We start from the raw sequence: 23,606 nt of genomic DNA, 5'->3' as shown, positions 1-23,606 counted from the left end.
TCAAGAATACCCACCATTTTGCAGTACAGTAGACTGCTTTTAAAGCCTGTATCAAAGGACTGTCAATTTTGCATAGCTGTGCAAATCACTGGAACAGATTAATGAGAAAGTCCACTGTATCGAGCTCTTTACTGAAGTTGCGTGCTTCAGTTTAAGTTTCATGCTTGATTCTACCTAGGACACAGTTTGGCTCCTTCCTGCCATGGACAAAAAGTAGTTTTTTTTATTCTAAATTGCACAAGCAAATAAAGTTTTGGGTATTTCTTATTTGGTGAGCATTTTAGAGAATTAGGAGGATATGGTTATGGGAAGCCTCAAGATGACTATTAACATATAATTCACATAGAGGCATAGAAATGCAAAGCTCATGTGATGGTTAACATTCCCTGGAAATGTTTATGATAATTAAGATGAGTTCAGTGGTGACCTTGGGAAGTGGCTGATGCTTTTCATGTTACAGGATGTTTGTGGTGTTAAAGGCTGTTAAAGGCCAAAAAGGTAAGCCAAAGGTATACTTACATATGCATAGACTAAATAACTTGGACTATTCAGAAGTGAATTAAAAGGCTTCAATTGTATGACGGGATCATGATGACATCAAAAACCACAAGCCTGTGTGGATCATTACTTCCCCACAATCCAAAAATGCAATTAGATTCTAATTTTTTTAATCTATTTGTAATTTTATATGAATAAAAGCCTATAACATCAATTACACACAAAAATACCCTGCCTAGAAGGCTACAGCAATTACAAATGGCTAATTACTGAAAATAAAAGCATTTTCCATATCATGTTGCCATTTTATGGCACATGGAACGTGGACACTGAAATTCCCATGAGTGTGAAGGAAATTTTCCATACAAACTGTGGGGGCTAGCTCCAAAAAGCAAGTTTAAGCTATCATGCCCTAACCTCAAAGAAAGTGTCTAGAGGATGGAAATGGGTGTCTAAATCATCCTTGCTAGAGAAGATGAGTCTTCTCTTCAACTTGAAACTGGTGTCAGAGAGCTTGTGAAGACTAAGAAAGCAAAACAAAATACTGAAGAGATCATCCCTTAAATCAAGATTTGAGTACAAAATCTTGGGACAGCAACAAGGCAGCCTATCTTGACCTAAGGGTCTGTAGTATGTCCTTGGAAAAGTAAAACAGGCCCACACCTTGCAAGTGAGTTATAGGAAGCTATTCTTATTTTACATTGCATTTATGTATACAAGTCTGAGCACTAACCCAAAACATGGGAAATACCCAGGCTTTGCACCCTCCTCAACAACAGTCAGCTCAAACACATCCTCCCAGGCTTCCATGCTATAAGCTGTGGGGAAGTGATAATTGCATTGACATTAGCAGGAAGCTATCCCACTTCATTAAAAAGAAAAAAAAAAAAGATATGCAAAGTCCATGGAAACGCAGAAGAGTACCACCATTCTGTGGAACAAAATGGTTCGAAGACGGGAAATTTGAGTTAAGACAGGAAATATGAGTTCTTCTCCTAGATGGTTCCTTAGTTCCTGTGTCTGACTGACAGCCCTCCAAATTGTTTGAAAGCCCAAGACCCCCACCTGCTAAATGGCAGCCCTACCCAAGGGCCACAGATAACCATTTCTTTCACTCATCTCTTGTGATCACTGTTGGAATTCTAAGCATCTAGAGAAGTTCCAATTTGTAAACATAGTTGCTCGTGGACTTCTAAGTACTTAAGGTGTTAAGTGGAAGCCTTGAAGATCTCACCCCTGCATTTATACACCCAAAGCACACAGTGATTCCTGAAGATCTTCTATAGATCTGGACCTCACTCCATGATAGACAAATTATACCACCACATGAAAAGCATGCAGTTCCTTAACACATCTAGACACACCAGAGTTACAATACTGAATCAGTTAGTATAAAGTCTGTAACAGGTGCTGAAATGAACAGGAAATTACATGTGTAATCCTAACACATTCTAATTTCATAAATCATTGTAAATTATGCATTTCAGCAGACGTATATTCTAATGACTTCTACCATACTGATTTTTATTTCCATTTTCAAATGCCTTGAGATTTCTAGATTTGACAGATTTCCAGAAGTGAATAGCCAAAAGTTTAGACAGACTGATTGAATGCTGCAAGATTTCAACAGGTTTCTAAATAAACAAGCAAACAAAATCAGTCCCCCTATCATTTTACACGCATAAAACTTAAGCATCAACTGTCAGCAGCTGTCAATTAGTTCTACAGCTCAAGAGAAAGACCACACGTATACTGTAAATGCTATTTTCATAAAGCTCCACAAAATCCAAGAAGAACAATAGCGTACCAATATTGTATTATTTTAAATTACCTGTTAGCATTCAATTATTGACTATTACATGGAAAATTAAACCATATGAAAATCGAACGAGTCTATCATTAGGCATGACAAGGATCCTGAGGTGTGAATTTTTCTTCTTTCTTATTTGCACACAACAAATAAATCTTATTTGTCCAAATGTTGTAGTGTGCACACAACCAGAAGGACTTTAAAAAATAAATAAATCTACATCTACTTAAGTGTCTGTGAATAGTTCATTTTCTCAGAAATCCTACTTGATGTCTGTTATGTTTTTCCTACGTGTTAAAGCAACGGTAGTTACATTTAATCATGTCACAGAATTTTTCTCTGAATCAATCCATCATTGCTTGTAAGAGAAAGCTGAACTTAGCTTTGCAAAAAAAGTTTTAGTTTAACTGCAAAATCTCCAAAAGTCTGTTACATATAGCATCTCCCACAACTTCTTTTTTCTTCTGAAAAGAAAGAAGTCAAAAAAGTGCTTTCAAAACATGCTCATTATCTACACTGGCCTGCGTACTCTTGGGTGAAGGGCAGACCCACAGTTTTCATCAACCCTTGTATTTACATCCTTCTATCTAGGAAACGGCCCGAGTACACCAACTGCTTCTTCCTCTGTGCCCAGAGCCGATCACAGGAGACTTCAGAAGCACACTGGGAGCTACAGTCAGCTTTATTTCTGTGACTTGGACTTCACGCTCCAATTTCTTTCAATGTTTGCAAATGTCATCTGGCAAAATCAATTCAATTCCCAATGTTCAGGATAAGCAAAGTCCTGCAACATTCCAAGTCTTTATGACAGGGAATATCTCCTTATGTCTACTCCTTTGCTAAAAGTACACATATATCTCAACATACACACTTGCTTGCATGCATCCAAGAATCTTTTATTGTTATACAACAGCATAATAGTTTTAGATGTTACATAAATGCTTTCTAGATTTCTTTAAAACCAGTGGTCTCATCATTAATTGACTAGTGGAATATTAAAAAAAAAATAGGTTATTTATTTTCTAGTAGCTAGCTATTCCTCCATGCTCCATTTACTGTCCTTTTCATTTCTGATGTATTCTGTTTCAATTAATGCACTTTCTTTGCCACAAGACACAGACGACTGACTAACAAGACAGTTCGCATTTGGAGAGAAAGGCCACAGATTATTTAAAGGCTGCAAATTACATCCTACTTTGTAAGAAACTATTCAAATGTAACACACCAAAGGCTACCTTCTATCACGAAGTGATCACTCATGCCAAAACAGTCTGCCAAAACAGTCAGATTTCTTTTTCTCCCATTTCCTTCTCCAAAAACACGTAACAGAGCTAGTACTGTGTAAAGGGATCAAAATTTACCACGAGAGAGCTGACTGACACACAACATGGTTGTGTAAATCTCATTTCCTTAGGCAAACTTCAGGATATGGGTCAGAAAACTTGAATTGTCTTAGCAATTTGACAATAAACTTGTCTGGCAATGTTACAATTAATGTAAAATAAGCCAAAAATTTGTCAGACCAACTGGTTTTGTTTCTCATGGATGCAAACCAACTTTATGTCATGACTGTGTTTTTAAGTAAAGGTCAAGTTCAACTTACATAAGCCCTTTTTTTTTGGAAGGCCATAATTTATGACTTTTTTTTTCCCAGAACCAAAGTTCTGAGTATTTTATGCAACATATAAAGGCCATGAACCTCAAAAACAAAACAAAAAACCAACTAGAACTTCTTTCAGGCATTTGCAACACTGAGAGGAAGCAGATTATCGTGTATGCTTCTTCAGTAACCACTTTATCTTACTGAAGAGATGGATTACAATGAGGAATGAGTGTTGCAGAGCTGTCTGCCTAAACAGTTGATAGTCAAGCTTCCCAGTCGACAAATGACTGTTATTTCTCTGTATGTGAGAGAGAGGAACTAGGCAGAAGACCAACAGCAAGATTTTTCTCTGAAAACGAAGAGAAGAAAGTCAAGGCTGAAACCAGCACTTGATTTGCCTTATTTAGTCATCTTGGTAAGCTGAGGGGAAGCCAAGAGAGTTCAAGTTCTCTCTTGATGGCAGCTGCTGACTTACCACCCACCTGTACACAGGTACCGATCGCCCAGCCAACCGATGCACGCCTGGGCCGGGCCGCACCGCTCGCCGTGCCTCACCCGTCCAGGAGCCAGGGGACACCAGCACAAGGCCTTGTATTGACGAGGGGGACCGGGGAAATATCACACAGGAAAATAAGGCTCCATCAATTCTAATACCCTCACTTCTATGGTTTGGGCTGTAATTGCTAGATAGGGTAATAATCCAAAATTAAATTCAGGCATAGGGCATGAGGGTCTGGAGAAGGAAAAACACATTTTCCTGAAAAGAAACAAGCACGAGAACTACAGGCAAATTGAGTCAGCCCAGTGTTTTTCTCTCGTTCAAAATACTCACCACTGTTAAGAAGTTATGCACATACAACACGGAGACTTAAGCCTAAAGGCACACTGCCAAGTGGCTGCAAGAAGACAGTATTGAAACACAGTATGGATCTATCTTTGTAAGGGCAACGACTTTGTTAAGGGTACGGAATTAGCTGCCAGCCTAAGCCAACAATGTGACCGTAGCAGACTAGAATAATCTACTCAGTTTTCACCAGTCATGTCTTCCAAAACTCTGCTGGTTAATGCTGCATTATAGTGCTCAGAGCTACAAACTCGAGCTAATGAATTCTGTCAGATTACTAACTTAGTGAATAGACACAAAGTCAGTAAATGCCATTCAAAAAGCAGCACTACAGACAGAACACAGTACTTGCCATTTCTGATGCATTGCCATAGACACGGTTTCTCAGCAACATTTATAAAAATACATCATGTTCCTGCCTTCAAACCCTATACTACATGACTCTTGAAATAAAATTTAAATAATGTGTTTTAAGCACCTTTGACAATAGTGGAGGAAAGGAAAATAAATGGTGCTATTTATCATATAAAAACATCGAAGAACTCTTCAGTGGTCATTTTCCATTCCTGTCAAACTACTCAACAAAATGCCTTATTGTTGGATTAATTTTCTACTCCCCTTTGTCTGTGTCTGACACAAAATGAAAAAGCCTGTTTCACCAGCGCCAGTTTTTCTTGAAGCTATTCTTTTGTGTGTACCTTCAGGACAGCAAGTCATAACCTCAGTTCTAGTAAAGAAGGATTTTAGCTTTTTCAAGAAAAGCCAGCTGCTTCTTATATTGTAAATGTCATCTTTACAGCATTCAAGGACCAAGTATCTTCCTCCTGAAAGGAAACTCCCTAAAACAGAGCAAGCCTTCAGAGGTCCCAACAGACCAATGCCATTTAGACCCCACCACATGGTGTCCTTTCCTTGTCCTTGACTGGCATACCAGGCTGAACAATCAGAGAAACAGAGGCTGCAAGTACTACCGAAGACTTACTTAAGAAATTAAATTTCTGTTTATAATTTACAGTTAGTTTTTATTTCTTTCAGTCTCGAACAAAAACAATTTCTGTTAACTGTTGCAACAGAACCCAGGCCAGCTATAGTCTGCTGATATTTTAAGAGACTCCGGTGTAGGGGGTATCTACCCCCGTTAGCTGGGAAGAGCCTGTGCATGGCTCATGCCAATGAACAGGAGGGCTGCCTCAGGAGCATCTTCAAACAGAATAACAAATCAGGTAAGAATATCACCAAAATCCCTTTTCAGGTTTAAAAGCATCTAGGGCTCTTCATGCCACGTCTCTTTTGAAACAGACAGTCCTTTGGGGCTCAAATCCTTCTGTTATATTTTCGAAATTTATTTAGGGTTTCTTTGTTTTTATTCAGGCTTAATACCAAGATATGATAGTTGTTTTGAGGTTCATGGCCATTTTGAAACATAATGTAGATTGCTAATAAGTTTTTTTGTTAAAAAAAGGAAAAGCTAAACACATCCAGGCCGTTTATGAAGCTTTCTCACTTGAACATCAACACTTTTCTTCTTTTAGCAGATTTGAATATACTTTTTCTTTTTAGTATCAAGCCAATAAAATACTGTCTGTGACGTTTTGTAAAAGCTCGTTCTGAGGGAGATGAGCAATAAATCATCCTGCTGATCCTGAAATAAAAAGATCCCTTGATAGTATCAATACTACAGTATTCTGCAAGGACACAGTTACAAGTTATCATTTGGTTTCATGGCTGAGAAATGACTAAGTTTTACTGAAATCAGACAGTAAATCTTAAAAGAAAAAAGTTACCACAAAAAAAATCGAAGTTGTAAATGCTGTAAAGCAATCAAGCTTGTGGAGTCAGATTTACAAAGGACGAGTTATTTTGGGGAGAAGGAAGAGATGTAAACCACACTGCTGTCAGCACCAGTAGCTTTTGCTTGGTGAGAGGGATGGTTAATACAATGATAGAGCCAATATGTTGAAGTGAGAGCAAAAATATTAAAGAATTAACAAGAAAGGAGGACTTACAGAATCTAGGAGAAAAAGAAAGACTGCTCACACTGTAAGCCAACTACCATTTTTAATGACTATAATCTAAATTTCTATAAACTGTCAAATTTAATTCTGCCAAGGAGCTAAGTTACTGTTATTTACTTACAACAGTAACTAAAAACAGTGAATTTATTTTTTTCTACATTATGCTAAGAAAGGCAACTAAACCTAACTGACAATATGACAAACATGCCTTCAGGATGTCCAGGCAAACATTCCTTCACTAATCTGCTTTTTAGGTATCAGGAGTACTGAACTTTATAAACTGAAGACCTGGTGGGGAAATTTCTTTTTATGACAAGTTACCTAGAGAAATACAATGGATTCCACAAGTTTAGAAATGATCTGAATATCTATACTGGAGTCAACTTAGATGACAATAGAAATTTTCATTTTATAAAATACTGTCATTGGAGAGTGCTTTGTTCCTAATTGTAGTTCTACAAAAGGCTGATCAAGAAAACATGAAATTAGTAAAACAACTGCCATTAATTTAAACTAGATTGAGACTGAAATCCAAAAAAAGATTTTCACTAGGTAGTCACTGAAGCCAGCTCTGATCGGGGGTGGACTGATTTCCCTTTTGAAAACATGCTTAAATTAAGTATATTTTGGGAAGAACTCAAATGCACCTGCACGCTAAAACTTCATGACTGCTAGTATTTAACCTGTTTTTAACCACCTTTTAATCCTTATTAGTACAGATATATTTAGGTATATGAGAAATGATCATTCATCTACCCTTTCATATATAATTGCCATTATGTGCTGTTATACCTTTTCTTTGCCTACTGCCTGCTGTAGAAATGATATCTTCTACCCAGTGTAGACACAATAAAAACTTATCAGCCTCAGTCACACGGAAATGTTTATTAAAAATGTACTTGGAGAACGCACGACTTATTTTACAAGTGTGTAAGAGTAAACATCAAGTTAAAGCTCTATAAGGATTTGTTTTTGCAAAGAGCCCCTTACCACTTTGAGATAGTCTTACAACTTCTGGAACTTAGTGGAAAATGCAATTTCCTCTGAATAAAACCACTATTCAGAAAAACTGAGAATGCAAAAAATTCAAGCACTCACCTTTTTCATTGCTACCTGTTGGTGTTGGGGGGAGAATTCCAGGCTTAGACTTGTCGTAATTGTTAAAGCTCTGGCTGCGTCGATTGTTGGCACTAATAGAACCACGAGTCTTGGTCTCGCTGCCTGCAGCGGACACCCTCGTGGTAGGGCCTGGAAGCCTGATGAAAGAATTACAATAAGATTAGATATACAAAGAACAACTCTGAGAAAGCAACTGTGGAATACCATGCGTAAGCTGAAAAGAAAAGGATCGACACCACCAACATATTTTTTTAAGGTCTTTGTCCTTATGAAAGGACAAATCAAAAGATCATCCTAGATGAAAAATACAAGGTAAACCAGTTGAAGTCTGAATTGCTTCACATCAGGGAAAAAAAAAAAAAAGAAGAGAGAACCAAAACCATTTAGTCAGATACTTTAATATCTTTCCATGAGAGTTTTTGGCTCAAAAAATTTCAGGATCCAGTTCTAAAATTCCTGCCTACGTTGACTAATAGCAGAATTGGCAAACAGTTAAGTTGTTTCTAATAGACTCAACAAAGAATATACTTAACTACCTCCCACCGAGTAAGGTGATATAATCAGACCTTCTCTATATAGCTCCTTCTTCCACGATTCAGCTTTCATTAATGGTCACTTGCTGTACATCTTGTAAATCAGAAATAGCTGCAGTATATTCAGTGCAGTAATAGCACTGCTGCAAGCTTAAGGCCAAATGAGACACTACTATTCTTAGACCAGATTGCTGAACAGGGCTACACTTATTTTGGAAATAACAATGAGATAGAATACGGCTGCCTTTTTCCTTGTAGGGAAGCACATTACAGCTGTGGTCTGAAAGCTACAAAGCCTAATGGCCAAGCCCAGCAAAACATTAACTGGATTTAATTTGCACCCATAAAATCACACAAAGCTTATGTTTCCCCTCTTAGGGCAACCGCATTGTCAGTGAGCAGGTATAAGCTTCTAGTTTAAACTGAAAAAGGATGGCAGCAAGCTGTTTCAGGGAAGGACTTTCCAATTTTGCATTTCCTTACTGTAGCCCATATTTAAAAGATTTAGATATTTACCTAGAAAAAAAGGCAGTTCAGATTCTGGAACCAGTAGGCAGGAAAAGATACTTGTTGCATGCTTTTTAGGCAAAAGGGGACTGGTAGAATTTTCTAAAAAGCCTGATGAGTAGGAAAGCCACAGGCATCGCATCTCAGAACAATGTGTGTGCTTGAGTCCTTCAAAGTCAATGTTTATACATGCAGTTGCCATGTCTGCACTGTATTTTGTGCGCCAATGAGCATATTTCCACATTCCAAATTGACGAAATATAAAACATTGAAAGATTTATTAGTTACTCAAAATCCACACAGAAGAGAATTAGTGAAACAGCTCACAGTTTTAAAAAGCAACAAGATCACATTAAGGATTAAAAGATAGGATCAGTTCGTGTCACATACAGTAGCACTGAAGGGGACTTCTCTGTGCTGTCTTTGTATGTTCTGTACAGAAGAATCTCTTTAGCACTGTTCTGTATAAAATAAAATAGTCAATTTGTCTTAAATAACCTGCGCCAATAATAGGCTAAAATGCAGAAGTCCCAGTTATCTGCAAGAATGGGGACGCAACAGACCAAATCACTGCTGTGCCCATGGGAAGAAAAAGAAGCCAGGAAGGAGTCTGGCAGCACTTCCTAAACAAACTGGCTTCTCAAAGACTAGTGAAGAAATAGGAAATAGGGAAAGAAACATGAAGGAAAAGAACAAAAACGTCAGCAGCTGCATGCACATGCTTTCAAAGCTCAAAATGGGAAAAAACATCAGGGCATCATTCAACTACAAAAGCAAAAAATCATTCACAAACTCAAATCACCGCAGATCTGTCACAGCACATCATGGTTCTGAGGTTTACTTTGTTGAAGCCTTTTAGACAAGCCCCTCAATTTAGCCAGGAAGAGCATCCTCTTTCAACACTGGGGGGTGCTAGGAAGTTGTACATAGCCGTCACTGCAGTAAAGTGCAAATGGGAACCCCCCAGAGATGCTTCATCCACGGTAGAGGAGACTATGCGGGAAGAAGCAGGGATATTGCAGGGGAAGGAACAACTGCTCTTCGTAACAACTGCCACGCTGCTCTTCTGTAGGTCTTGGGGGGCATTGAGACAAGAAAGTTCCCTAAGAGTTCGTTTTGCTTCATAGGAAACAAGCTAGGTTTCTCATGGGTAGGGAAAACACACAAGATACCTCAGCTGTAAGTTTCTACAGAAGGATGAGACACTGCGAGTACGGGCCGAACACCGCAGCGGGGCCACCAGAGCACCCAGTACTAGAGGGGAGCTTCCTAGCGTGTCTGACAGGAGGCAAGGGACGTGTCCCCGTGCTGGGCAGGAGAAAAGGCTCCCCACACATGCCCACGCAGGCTTTGCAAATCTTGCATTTTAAAGTAAACGAAGCTACTCAAAGCTTATGACCACTCAAGAAGTGGCAAGTGTTAAACTCAATCAGGACTGTCACTGCCAATAAAAACACAGAGAGAATAAAAAGCATATGAGCTAACAAAAACTGTTGAAGAAAGTATAATCTCTCCTACATTTTTTTCCTGTAGTTTAACTGACTGATCTTCTTTTTAGCCCATACTTTTGGTCTTAGGCCAAAATATTTTACAGTGACATTTGTGAAATCTAGGAAAAAAAAATCTAGGTGCAGGGAGATGTTCCTGGCTTCTTGCAGCCAGAGACAGGGCACTGAGCTCAGAGGACACTCTCTGTTACTACTCTTCAGCATCTCCTCTAGGCAACTACAAACTGTCAAGTCATAATCATGATCAAGAGAGAACATAAAAAGGAAACAGGGAACATTTTAACAGGGGTTATAGTGCAGACCTTCACTGTTGTCGTAAAAGAAGTAAGACGGGGGAAATAAATCCAAATTATACATAACTAACAATCTATACAAACTTGCCAAGCTGAATACAATCATAAATAATGGTACACCAGCTTAGCAAAAATCATACAGAGTAGTTTAATAATGTAGAACTATATAAAACATCCTCATAAAACATTTTTATATATAACTGTAATAAAAGGAACGTTAAGATTAATAACCACATTAGTAACACTTACAGCAATCCTTATGAGTGCTGAGATGAAATGGCCATAGGGGCTGGCATGCAAACCAAGCTGGGATTCAGGACAAAAAATAAGTTGAAATACCTATTAATCATTTTCAGGGAGACTAGATATTCTCAGCTTCAGAACACTGGGGAGTGCAGGAGCTCCAATGGAAACACCCACACAATGCTGTTTGGGCTCACATGGCATGTGCGAGGTATGGTCCACTTACTAGCTGGGACAGCACTAGCCTGATGCTACTAGTTTCAATAATGGAGATCTAAATACAACTAATACAGACAGGGAAAGTGGGGAGAGTACTCCCAGAACCATGTTTTGTTCTCAAAAACAAAAGCTCGTAAGGACAAGAAAACAAAATTATTTTCTTGCGGGCCATGCCTTGGAGAGAAAAAAAAAAAAAGAAAAAAAGTTAAAATTGGTCCAATACTTGCATGTTTCAGCTGCTTTTAAGATGCCTGATTACAAACAAGGAGGTAAATATATTCAGCATGAACCCTACGCATGCATCCAAAAATATTGCAAAAGGATTATTCATGCTTTGCAGAAGATGAAGAAATGCTAACCTAGAAGACTTTTTCTGACCAAGAGTGAATCGGATGATTTTGCTTTGAGATGAGTCCCTGGGAGATGCACTGTATGACAGGAAAGAAAAAGTGGAAGACATCATTGAGCACAGAAACTTTTCGGTTTTTTTATGCCACTGAATTCAGTAACTAGTTTAAGGGAGTAAGGAGCTTTTATAAATTCCAAGAAAGAGAGCCTTCTTGCCTAACTATAACTTTAGGTCAAAATCAATTTTTATAAAGTAATGAAGATGCAATTCTGCATGCAAACTCACATTGTATTACTCTTCAGCTCCTCAACTTTTTATTACATATGATTTTCTGCAGCATCTGAGCAATTTCAGCTTACTATATACTAAGTGCACGTGTGTGTATATATACACATTACGACATTTAACAGCTCAAAGTTGGTTATTTTTAAATTGCTTGAAACCCAGCACAAACCACAAAATGGACTGAAAATATTAAAGCAATATTCAATGATCCCATACATCTTACGTTTTTTGACACCAAAGTCAGACAAATATGTCCAAATACATCCTTGTTTTACAGTAATTATATCCTGCACAAGTTTATACATGCTGTAGCAACACTATGCATTTCAATTACACCAAAACGTCATTTCCATCTAAGATGAGCATGGTTCATTAAGAAAAACATAAGCAAACCAAAACGAGCTCAGAGTAGTGTCTCTCTTAGAAGGCCTCACTCAAGCTCTCTATATACCATATAAAGCAGCACTTAAGCTAGTGTTCGCCCCGGTATGTGTTATCTTAACACCAATCAGCCTTAACTTACTCTGTGATATTTTGAAACAAATAAGCTTTCACTAAAAGAGTAGCAAATACAACTTCAGCCTTTCATCCTGCCCACTTATTCCCACTAAAATGTTCATCCCCTTAACAGCGGAATGGTCAGATAAGCAGAAGGCTGTAAATGTATTCACACTGGTACTGCCTTCATCAATGGCTTTTATTCTAACCCACAAAGAACACCTGTAGGATTAAAGACTTTGAAGATACAAAGACCCCCCTCTATTACCTATACTCTGATCTAAGAGCACCAACAAACACCAACACTGAACATTTTTTTCATGTAAGCCAGCAACTTATTCTTGTTGACCAATAAACTTAGATTTGATTTTGACCATCACCAGTTGTGATGAGCTCTATTTCTTCTACAACTATCAGAACCTTCCATTTCTTAGTGAGGACTAATATTCTCGTAAACTCAGAACTGCAGTTGGTCTTCACGTGTCCGAAGTATATACTCTGTAATAGCAAGGATATATATGTTTTGCAAGTAGAAGGAAGCAAAAGGAATGCTGAGAAAACTATCCTTATAAAATACGGTCGTCTTGCAGGCATTCTGCACTCATTGAACCGAGTACTTCTAGCATGGAGAAAATATTTAAGCACGTGTTTTGATTTCCAAAGGTGTGAAGTCAACTGCTACCCAGCATTCAATTTCCAACACTGACTTTATTCTAGAGTAGAACTAAAGAAAGCAGTTTCTTTGACTCTTGAAGACCTTTAAGAAGAAGAAAAACAAACAATGAAAAAAAAAAAGAAATTTTCCCACCTTGACTGCATTTCTGGTTGTGCTTTTATCTGATGTTGTGCAGCTTGCTGGGGCTGTTGGCACTGAGTTTGGAGTGAAGCTGGCACCTGTTGCTGCTGTTGCTGTAGCCCGACCTGGCACTGAGATGGAGGCCCTGTTTGCTGGGACACTGGGGGAGGTTGCTGGGATGGATGGTGTTGTGGTTGCTGTTTCTGTGGCTGCTGTTGCTGTTGCTTGTATCGAGACAAACTGAAGAAAAGGCCCAAGATGGCCTTTAGATTCCCATTCCTGATTTCTGTAAGGCAATATTCAAGAGTTACTCAATCAGCCATCAGCTGTTGTTTCTTTTTGACAGTGCAGTCTTCTTAACACCATCTGAACTCATTTCCTTTAATACATGACAGACTTTCTGCAAATCTCATTGATATTACAGCTGATTACCAGTGAGCACCAACTACAAATAAGTTTTCCCCTGCAGTGACTACAATAGACGTCTTCCATTTCTGCTATTTTCTGTGTTAATGTTAGTGTGCTTAAAAAGAGAATTCCTTTAAACAGTTCCTTTAAACTAAAGTAACTAAAACAAACAAAAGACAAAGAAAAACACAGCAACAAATGCATTAACAACATCATGCTGTAAATCATTTCACAGTCCCAAATTTGCATGAAGAGGAAAAACTACTCAGTTACCACACTGCATTGTATCATTTCTGGAATATCAGACTAATCATTTCCATTAAGAAGATCTGGTGCAAGTTATACACTAGAAAACATGACTGTTGTGCAAGACTGCTGTATTAAACCAGATAATTGGCAATTTGATACTATCACAAGCTAATACAGAATGGATATCCGAGGTACTTAAAAATAGGTTGACAGTGAATAAATAAATTCATGGGCTCTGCTCTATCCATTATTCCCTCTCCCAGTCATTTTTCTCAGTGTGTTGTTCACCTTTGCTGTGTAGCAAGGTTCTGTTCTTAATCACAAGCCCTTTGCCCGGCAAATATCAAGCTCACATATTAAGAGTTTGCTCCCCTTCCTATACAAGCATCCAACTTTTGTTTCCTTCCCTAGCTAAGCCTCAATCTACCTTTTCTTCCTAGCAGCTGATCTAATTTACTTTCTTCCTTAATTTTGTTTGGGCCCATATTCATGTCCTCAGTCACCCTGAGACCTTATCTAAGCAGCCCTGGTCATCACCCAGACCCAGAGCATTCCTCTCCTCTCCTCTGACTCGATTTCCTTCCCCCTTTTCCTTCCCTGCAGTCTGGCTCCTCCAGCAGTGCTCTGTCCCACCAGGGCCCTGCTCTCTCATTTAAATGATTATCAATCCCAGCGCTCAGAGTTGTCATCCTCTGCCTTCCTTTGTTCTCTCAGGCAACTTTAGCCTCTTCCTGGACAGTGGGATCCCAGTGAATCCTGCTCGTTTCTCCCTTTCCCAGTCTACTCCTGCCCCCATGCAGTGTCAGGCCACAAACCCAGTCTCCCACATCACCCTTTACATGAGGCTCTTTCCTTGTCTAATCTGCCTGTGTTTGGCTAGGGAGGACACGGGATGGAAGCAGACAAAACAGAATAGACACAAAAGACAGAAAAGAACAGTAAAAAGGATTTCCTTATCTCTAGCAAAGAACTCAATTTACTCATGGGAATTGTAAGGAAAGTATCATTTAATCACAGGCCAAAGCATAACTAAACAGCCCCAGAGGCACTGGGAAGCTTAGCTGCACAAACACAGGCCAGGAGATAAAAGAAATTACAGCCAGGAGATAAAGGAAATGTGAGTCTACATGTTTAAACTTAGCAAAGCGACACGCAATTGAAAACAAGGCCCTGATTTCAATGTGAAGTGAGAGGCAATTAAAACAATAACCCCACCTAAAACCCGTCGACTTCAACTTCTGTGGCTGTGCGTCTTCTGTCGTAATCAGAAGAGAAACCTGCTTCTGACATGCTTAAGGTGACAAAAAACAATTTAGTAAGTTTCAGAAGAAGCAGCCTCTTTTCCTCTGGGTTTTAAGTGCAATATTTCAGGCGGGACTTTTAGAGGTAGTTCTGTTTCCCTTATCTTAAAGGCAGACTGAGGTAATTCACCTGGCAGCTCGCCCCTGCCCTTCGCACAGGAAGGGCACTTCAACCCCACAGCGCCCTGTCCGTCTGCCCGGCCTCTCCTGCCTCCTGCCTTGCCTCCCGTCCTGGCCATGGGGCAGCTCAAGTAAGTGCAGCAACCCAGATAAGGGCAAGCACGTCACCCGCTCACTTTAAATCTGGAGCCCCAAACTGGTTTTGTATATTTCAGACACTCGAGATATTTTAGAAGAGATTGGAATTTAGTTTTAAAGTCAATCCATGCAAATCCACCCTTTGGGAATTCCCATGTTGTAATGGCTCTGCTGCTGCTTTTTTCACCTACAATTATAGCTTGCCAATCATCTCTTTCTGCACAAAAATACATTGGGCTTACTGGAAATTGAAAAAAATATCAGTGAAAAAATACCTTGTGAAAGAAGGAAAAGGTAAAGAAAAGAAAGGTCTGTTGGAGAGATTAGTAGAGAAAAGCCCTTATCTGATCCCTTGAACACTTGCAAATGAAATTTCCGCAAATCATAAACTAATTATATACAAAATAGAGATCAAAGCAAACCAAGGAAGAACAACCAAAACAGCCTATCGCTGTTATTTAGTCAGGAGTTTATTTTCCGTCTGATTCCGGAAAGCATGTGGCACTAGTTCAGCTAGTTTACATGGACCAGAACGGTTAGCCAAATCAGCTAGGAGGAGCACAAATTAAGAACCATTGCATATTCCGTAGCTTGCATCTCTCCTGCCAGAATATGGGGCTGTCATATATACGTAATTTCCACGCCTAGGGATAGCGGATGCATGCTTCTGTCACTCTGCGCGAGCCTCTTATGGTTGACCACTGAGGAATTCTGCGTGCAGTCCCCATCAACCCTTCTTCATTCCCCTAACAGGTGAGACCCAATGGTCTGCTAAACAAAAGAAAAAAAATAAAAAGCAGGAAATTCTGTCCATAATGAATGATGGCAGGGGAGGAAGAGCCAAAAGTAGGTCTGAATTTAAGACAAAATTCTGAGAAGTACATGTACCTCACAGTTAATCCTGGATATATCTGTGAAGTACAGACAGACTCCACTTCAGCCACCACAAGCTCAAAGCTGACTGGCTGTAAGCTGACTTTTGGGATAAAAGCTACCAGAAGAGTGCTGGGATGAACTTTGTAGACTCTGCTGAGGAGTGTGATCTGAGTATAAACAATATTGGGAGTTTTGTAGAAACAGGGCAGCAAAATTTAAAAAGGTATTATGTTTTTCCCCCACTATATCTGCATGCATTTTTTTTACGCCAAAAAAATAAAGAATTTGTCAGACCAAAGGAATCTTAACAACACACAGGCTCTGTGTGGTAGAATCAAAATCTACAACTTGGTAACTTGGTAAGTGAACACACACTCTCTTGGGTATGTCCAAAACAGCTTTGTGGGGCATCTGTGCTACGGAAACAAAAATTCCACCTTGATACTGGAAAAGAACTAAAATGGATTTACAGCAAGACTGCAGAGTGTGTACACTGAAACCCATTTACCTACAGAAGCACAGACTTCATTTCAGAGGAAAAAGTCTAAGTTCCATAGTAGTGGTTCCAAAGTCTAGTAAGATGTTTCCTTTCATTGCTTTATGGTTTCATGATTTGCTCAGCTGATCGTTATCCAGAGGAGGTGCAGCTGCTATCTCTGAATTCAGTTTGAATTTCTACTGCACATTTATGTTCTCCATAATCTTCAAAATCTTGGCAGTGAGGAAACAGTGTGTGAAGGATGGCAAGCTTAGCTGGGCAGCTGCAGCTCCAGGAGCCTAAAACCCAGCTGTAGAAACAAGTAAGAGCATGGGTATGGACAGAGAGCTCAAAGTGACAGACAACAAAAGCAGCAGCAAGAAGAGAAGAGAAATTGCATCTCCATACTTTTCTTCAGGAACTACAAATAGAGATGTTAAGAGTTTAAAATCTTTGAGAAGGGAACACCTCTCTGGCTCCATGTTGCTGAAGTAGGGGGCCTATCTCTAGCATACTATGGTTATCCTCAGAGAACACAGATCCTTAAGTATCTTCACTGCCTAAATCCATACAAGTACTGTGTCACATACATAAATCCATAAAAGCCTGCGTCACACATTGAAGCAAGATTTTTTTTTTTTTTTTTTTTTTGACACTGGAAGGGTATTACACATGAAGTCTCAAATTATTTCAGTATTTAGGAGTTACCCAAATTCTAGTTTGGAAACATTATCAACTTCCCTCCATACTAAAGCTGCACTATTGAAAAATGCATATTCTCAGGCAACTCAGGAGAGGCTTTAATGTTTATTTCCATTTGGAAGCAATCACAATCTCTTACTTCCTCCTAGATGAGGATCTGCCAGTGGAGTAAACACAATTATTTGCAGTTGACCTAGCAGGTCTTGGCAACTTGTGCAGAAACACTAGCTTGCTTGCTTGGTTACAACACTCTGAAGAGATTCTGTGTTCTCCTGTTTGGTTCTCCCCGCCTTCCACAGCACAACTAAGGATGGTCTCTCAGAACAGAAACTTAATTTCTTGTTGAATTCAAGTCTTTTAGCTTCATTTTATAAAAAATGTTCCTTTTCTCCCCTCTCTTTAGCAGTCACTTTTTTTTTTTTTTAATGTTAGTGGCAAAGCCAGTAAATATTCGCATTCAGCAGGCATTACTGGTCTCTTCTTAGCTTCCATATGATTTAATATGTTAATTCCTAGAAAATGCAACAGTGTGAGAGAAAAAGATATGAAATCAGCAGAAAATATGGGATAACCTATGTGCTACTGAGTCGGACTTGCGATTTGGCAGCAAAGCAATGAACAAGAAACATGCCTTCCCCTCCCCAGTGTGAACACTGCACTGTCAATTTTGCACGCTGACAGTTTTCTCACCAACTAATCTGCTATTTTTCTTAGATTTCGCATTGCTGCAAGACAGGTAAATAATATGAAATATATTACATTTTTACAATATTCACATATCACATCAAGGTTAAAATTGGCTTTTATTATGGACTCAGACCTGCATTTTCTGTTTAATCATTTCTTAGTAAGCAAACTTTCCATTGTTAGAAATTTTAGCTCACACCTTTTCTTGACATGAGAATCCTGACTGTAACCGAGCTATCTAGGCATATAATGCAGATGGTACTTGGGCTGAAAAGGAGGAAAAGATTTGTTATGGGTGTTCTAACCCAGCTGAAGGATAAGCTGCAGAAAAGGACAGCTAACGTCCAGCTAGCCCTTCTCCTACTAGTTGTCATAATATCAGGTTAGAAAAAAAATGTACTAAATACCCACTACTTTGTTTTCCATGCTTATAAACCGTCACAAGCTTCCTGAAATTATATTTAAAATACATGTGTTAAAGTAGCTTGGAGAATCTCATATGCCAGGATGATGTAGGGGGCTTCCTTTAGAGGACAGCAAGTATTATTTAAACTATTTTGCAAGTTGCCAAAATGCAAGTTTTAGTTGTAATTTTTCAATAACGTTTTTTTAAAATAAAATATTTAATTTTGTTGTAGTTTTATTTTTAAAAATATTTTGGGAATACTTTTGAAAGATAGTGTACATATGTAAGACTTGGGTACATGGTGGTTTCACCATACAGTTCATCCACAGTGGTTATCCGGAACATGTTTCATAAACAACATTCATGGTCAATAAGGGAAAGTTTGTTTCAGCTGAGACTTTGAATCATAACCTCAAAGCATATAGCTCACATATTAATAAAGAAGAATGGAAAGAAAACATACTCAAGATAAAATAGCACTAAACTAAACAGAACAATATTAACTCTAAATTCAGTATTAGTGCAAATGATTTTTTCAACTGCTTAAAAATACATTCCAGCACCACTAACTACCATTTATTTACATTTTGGGGTGCAAAAAAGCATCTGTTATTTACGAATAAAGAGACTTTACTCTGGAAGGGGGAATTCCTGCCCTCAGCATCCAGCAAATACGCAATACATGTATGGGTGGCAACACTGCATCACTAAAAAAAAGAGGAGTCACATTCTGATCCACTTAGACAGAAATTAAAACAAGTATCTTTGTGATTCAGCCATGTCCGTTCCAGCCCCTGAGGGTGGCATGGAGTGAGGTCCTGCGCAGTCCCACCTCGGTGCCAGGGCTTAAGGTTTAACTGCGGTCAGCCAGTGTTTCCTTGAGGGCCTGAGACAGCTGCAGCAGCACGGGTTGTCACCTCTCCCCCTCCACACTGTGCTCACTAGGTCCCAAATCTTTAACCCCATGTCCACGAGAGCTCACAGACACTGGGGGCATTGACAATAGGACAGCCAAGGCCAAGAGAAGGAACATTTTCTCTTCCCACAGAGAAGACTCAGGGGTCTCTTCAAAAACTCTGTGGGTTTACATGACCTGAAAGACTGTCATTCATCCTTCCTTTTTTCTTTCATTTTTAAAGGAGCAAAGGTGCGTTCTATTTGTGATTGTATAAGGATATAGGCAAGGTTTACAGACAGAAGATCTTAGATTATCTATAAAAATCAAAGATGTGGTTTTGGACACAGAAATTAAATTTTACCTATTTTTCCATTTATGCCAACTGTTCTAACACGATGCGTTACCTCGCCTGCTGTACTGAGTCTGGCTGGGGTGGAGCTCATTTTCTTCAGAGCAACTCACACAGTGCTGTGTTTTGGCTTTGTGGCTAAACCAGTGCTTTTGCTGTTGCTGAGCAGTACTCGCACAGTGACAAGGCTCGCTCTTTTTATAGCGTCAAGTATGCTGGGGGGGACAAGAAGTCAGGAGGGGACACAACGTGGACAGCTGGCCCCAGGTGACCAGAGGGATATTCCTTGTGACATAACGTCATGCTCGGCATTAAAACAGAGGGGCCAGGCACTGGGGACGTGGCCATTGCTCAGAAGGTGGCAGGGCATCTGTCTCCTTGTGGGAGGTCTCAGTGAGTGACTGCCTTTGCATCACTTTTGTTTTTTTCTTCCTCTTTCCTCCACTTATTTCACTATCTTTATCTTGACCCACATGTTTTTTCACTTTAGCCCTTCCTATTCTCTGTCTGGTCCTCCTGGGAGCGTGGGGGAGTGAGCGAGCAGCTGCTCGCTGTGGGCTGGGGTCAGCCCACCACACCTACACATCCTTTCCTGCCTCGTTTGTTTGAGCGACAGAATTCCCTCGGAGGAAGAAAACATGGCTTTACGCATACAGGCAATTAAATTGTTCACACACAAGTAAAAGTATAATTCATGATTTGACAATGTAATCCCCTCAAAACTAAGCTTGCAAAGAGACTTACTCACCAGATCTAACTTCAGGTCTCACCTGATGCCACACATCCAATTATTTGTTCTGTGAAGTGCTGAAGAAGCGGTCACATAATACATTCAAAGTTTGTCTTAACAGCTTCTGAACCCAAATGCTTTTCCAGCATATTTAAATGAAAGCAGAGGTGAAAGCTGGTGATGAGGATTAGGGAAATCTGTTTGATCTTTTAATAAGACAGCAGTTAAACAGCTTCTGAGCACCAGGCACCATACATCCCGACATACATCACACACTGGTGAAGAGGAGTATCCTACACTGAGTCATGTTCAGCCTTTAGGAAATTCTGGTTCTCTTTATAAGCTAAGTGATTAACTCAAGGTCAATACCTCCTTTTTTCTTTTTTTTTTTTTTTTTTTACACTTGGAATCACACTTTTAGAAGTCTAAACCTAAAAAAGCAGAATCCTTTTTCAGACAACAGAATAACTGAAGAATGAGGAACTAAATATCTTTTCTCTCAACAGACAAGCAGCCCCCAACAGTTATTAAATATCCATAAAATCTACACTCTAACCCATGTATCAATTATACGACTTAGATGAAAAATCTCTTTTTTAACAGACATAAACCAAGATGTTACTGAATTAGATTAATTAATTTTACAAGTCAGCCGTGAGGAGGTTAGATACATATTTTACCTACCTTTCATGCTGAGAATGGGAAAAAAGGAGTAAAGACCATCAACAGCTTATATTATTCATATTACATTAATTTTCCATTACACGGCACGTGTGGGTTACAATCACAAGCAGCAATTCAAGTTCGTTGTTTAAAATGAAATCTTAAACAACCAGTTGACTCACCTTCTGCTGACAGCCCCTGTATGTTAATTCCCTTAGCAGCCAAGAAACTCAGGCATGCATCTATGTTTTCAATCTATTCAAGAACAACAACAAAAAAAAAGGGAGACACAAAAGAATATGCATTGTAATAATTGTTTACTTTAATCTCCCGCCACACTTTATTGCACTCAGTCTTTGTATCACATAAAAAGTCCCTTTGCTCATTATGCGGAAACCATAACAAAATGAAGCCTCCTGAATTACTACAGTCCAAAACTGATTACTATGTGGGTCTGGACTCTCTGTTATTCGTACTTGCGTGAAGCAAGTTATTTAATACTCGCACCATGAAAGATGATGACTACATATCTTACTGAAGGGTCAAGGATGTTATGCCAGGATTTTTAACCTACAATGAGTATAACAAACGTGAAACTGAAAATAAACATGGAGGCCACATTTGCTTGAGAAGGCAGACTGCCACTTGCTCTTAAGTTGACAGCTGGCAAAAGTTTCCAGCCACAAAAGCAGTCAAATATAAAAACTGTAACAGGAAACCCCAGCTGGAATCCAAAATATGTTTACTCACGGCATTCTCTGCATGTCAGAAATGACAGACAATCCCGGTCTCTCACTGTGGGGTAAATCCTGCCCTTCAGAGAGATGGTACAACTAACTGTACTAAATAGCATTGGATAAAATGGATTTTGACCAGACAGGATATACACAACAGTTCTGAACGCCAGTGACTACAACAAATGGCCACATACAGATGAGATTTGAATCCTACCCAACAAAGTGAACTCCAGAAAGGTTGGGAGAGTTTGGCATTTCCCCCTCATAACTCAGTGTTACAGTAGAGATCTAGCTGTAGCTTCGTGCCTACGTTCCCACCAAGCTCCCACCAAAGGTCTGCTGTCATATTCAGATTCCTACAAAGCATTTCCATGCACAAGCCAAATCTTAGAGACCTCTAGAACCTCCAAACAAAATTCAAACAGAAACAACAAAACAAAGACAAAAAACAAACAAACAAAAAAAACCCCTCCACAGTATTTTAGGAAATATCACATATTACATGTATGGTTACACAGAAGACTTTCAGATAATACCACTAAGCAATTTTTGCTTGTGTTGGGGCAATTAGGAAGTGATCACGTAGTGTCTGCATGTTTGAACATCTTGCAAACATTAATTAGGTCCCACAACATCTCAAACACTTCTTCTACTTCATAGGTAAGGAAAACAGACTCCAGCCGCCACAATTGCTATCACGTAACTACCTTTCTTCTGTGAAGTTTGAACACAGCCAAAAAAGAACGTGAAAGATCCACCTTCTAGACCAGCTCTTGCCTGCCCTTGAACAAATATAAAAATGAGGGCTTAAGGCACTTGAGAGGCTGCACTTCCAGCACCTGACCTGTATTTCCTGTCCTTCTCAAAGTTATACACATAAAAAAAAACAAAAAACCTACAAGGAAAGCTGTCAGAAAACCCCCAGTATGGATTTCTGTCAAGGCAGTTTCATTTATTGTCTATAAATATAACACCACAAACATTCTCTGTTATCAGGGCAAAAAAAAAAAAAAGTTATCGGCATTACCTAACTGGGATTTCAACAGTTAAAACACCATGATAGGATGAGGTTGGTAGAAGTTTTAGATACACTTTGGAAATAGATTCGCCAAATTGCCTGCAATGCTCAGGTCTGAAAGCTTATAGCAGGATGTAGGGTCCAAAGGTTCATTTATCCACAGTTCAATATGCTACGGCAATCACAATCAATCTGTTTTAGTTTCCTTCCTCAGTGTTCAACGACCCTTTCAGGTTTTCAACACAGCTCTTTTATTGAGGTGACCTGGGACTGGAAAGCCAAAGTTCATCTTTTCTAGAATAAACACCACACAAAAGCATCCATCTTCCTACCCAGTTCCACCACCCGTACTTATCAAGACTTTGGTCTTTACCACTCCAAGAACAAGTCCAGCCTTCCATAACTCTGGGTAGGCTTCTCCTCTCCTAGTCGGGAGGGTTATTTTGGTTAATGAGTAAAAGATAAGTGCTATCTCATCTCAACTCCAGATCTGCAGCTGTAGAAACTCCAAGGAGCACTTGCAGTCCATAGAGCCCTAAACTGCTTTGCTTCTCCTCCCAGGTCCTTCACCGTTGCTCTAATTCTCCGTTAGGTCCAAGTGACCACAGGATCACGACTAACTTCTGAGTAGCTAGCTAGCTCCCCATCCATGCCCCTATTTCTGGTGCTATATAGTGGTCCTAGCTGACTTCCTGACCTCATGCTCATTGCAGACCTAGCTCAGAT

General features: G+C 39.4%; 1 protein-coding gene across 6 annotated transcripts in view; it reads right to left on the bottom strand.

Moving 5' to 3' along the window:
* NAV2 (neuron navigator 2) overlaps positions 1–23,606 on the bottom strand; it is a 232,195-nt gene that overhangs the window by 125,643 nt on the left and 82,946 nt on the right. For 4 of the 6 annotated variants that reach the window (XM_040560470.1, XM_040560472.1, XM_040560475.1 and 1 more), the window contains exons 4-7: positions 21,308–21,380; positions 13,133–13,406; positions 11,552–11,620; positions 7,869–8,026 (exon numbers count right to left, since the gene is read on the bottom strand). In XM_040560470.1, the coding sequence (XP_040416404.1) occupies positions 7,869–8,026; positions 11,552–11,620; positions 13,133–13,406; positions 21,308–21,380 (574 nt within the window). The remainder of the gene's footprint in view (positions 1–7,868; positions 8,027–11,551; positions 11,621–13,132; positions 13,407–21,307; positions 21,381–23,606) is intronic. The other 2 variants (XM_040560473.1, XM_040560474.1) reach the window with 1 other exon arrangement.

This window comes from Cygnus olor, chromosome 5 (assembly GCF_009769625.2).
Source record: "Cygnus olor isolate bCygOlo1 chromosome 5, bCygOlo1.pri.v2, whole genome shotgun sequence".
Lineage (NCBI taxonomy): Eukaryota > Metazoa > Chordata > Aves > Anseriformes > Anatidae > Cygnus > Cygnus olor.
This window is presented reverse-complemented; position numbering and strand designations above follow the sequence as displayed.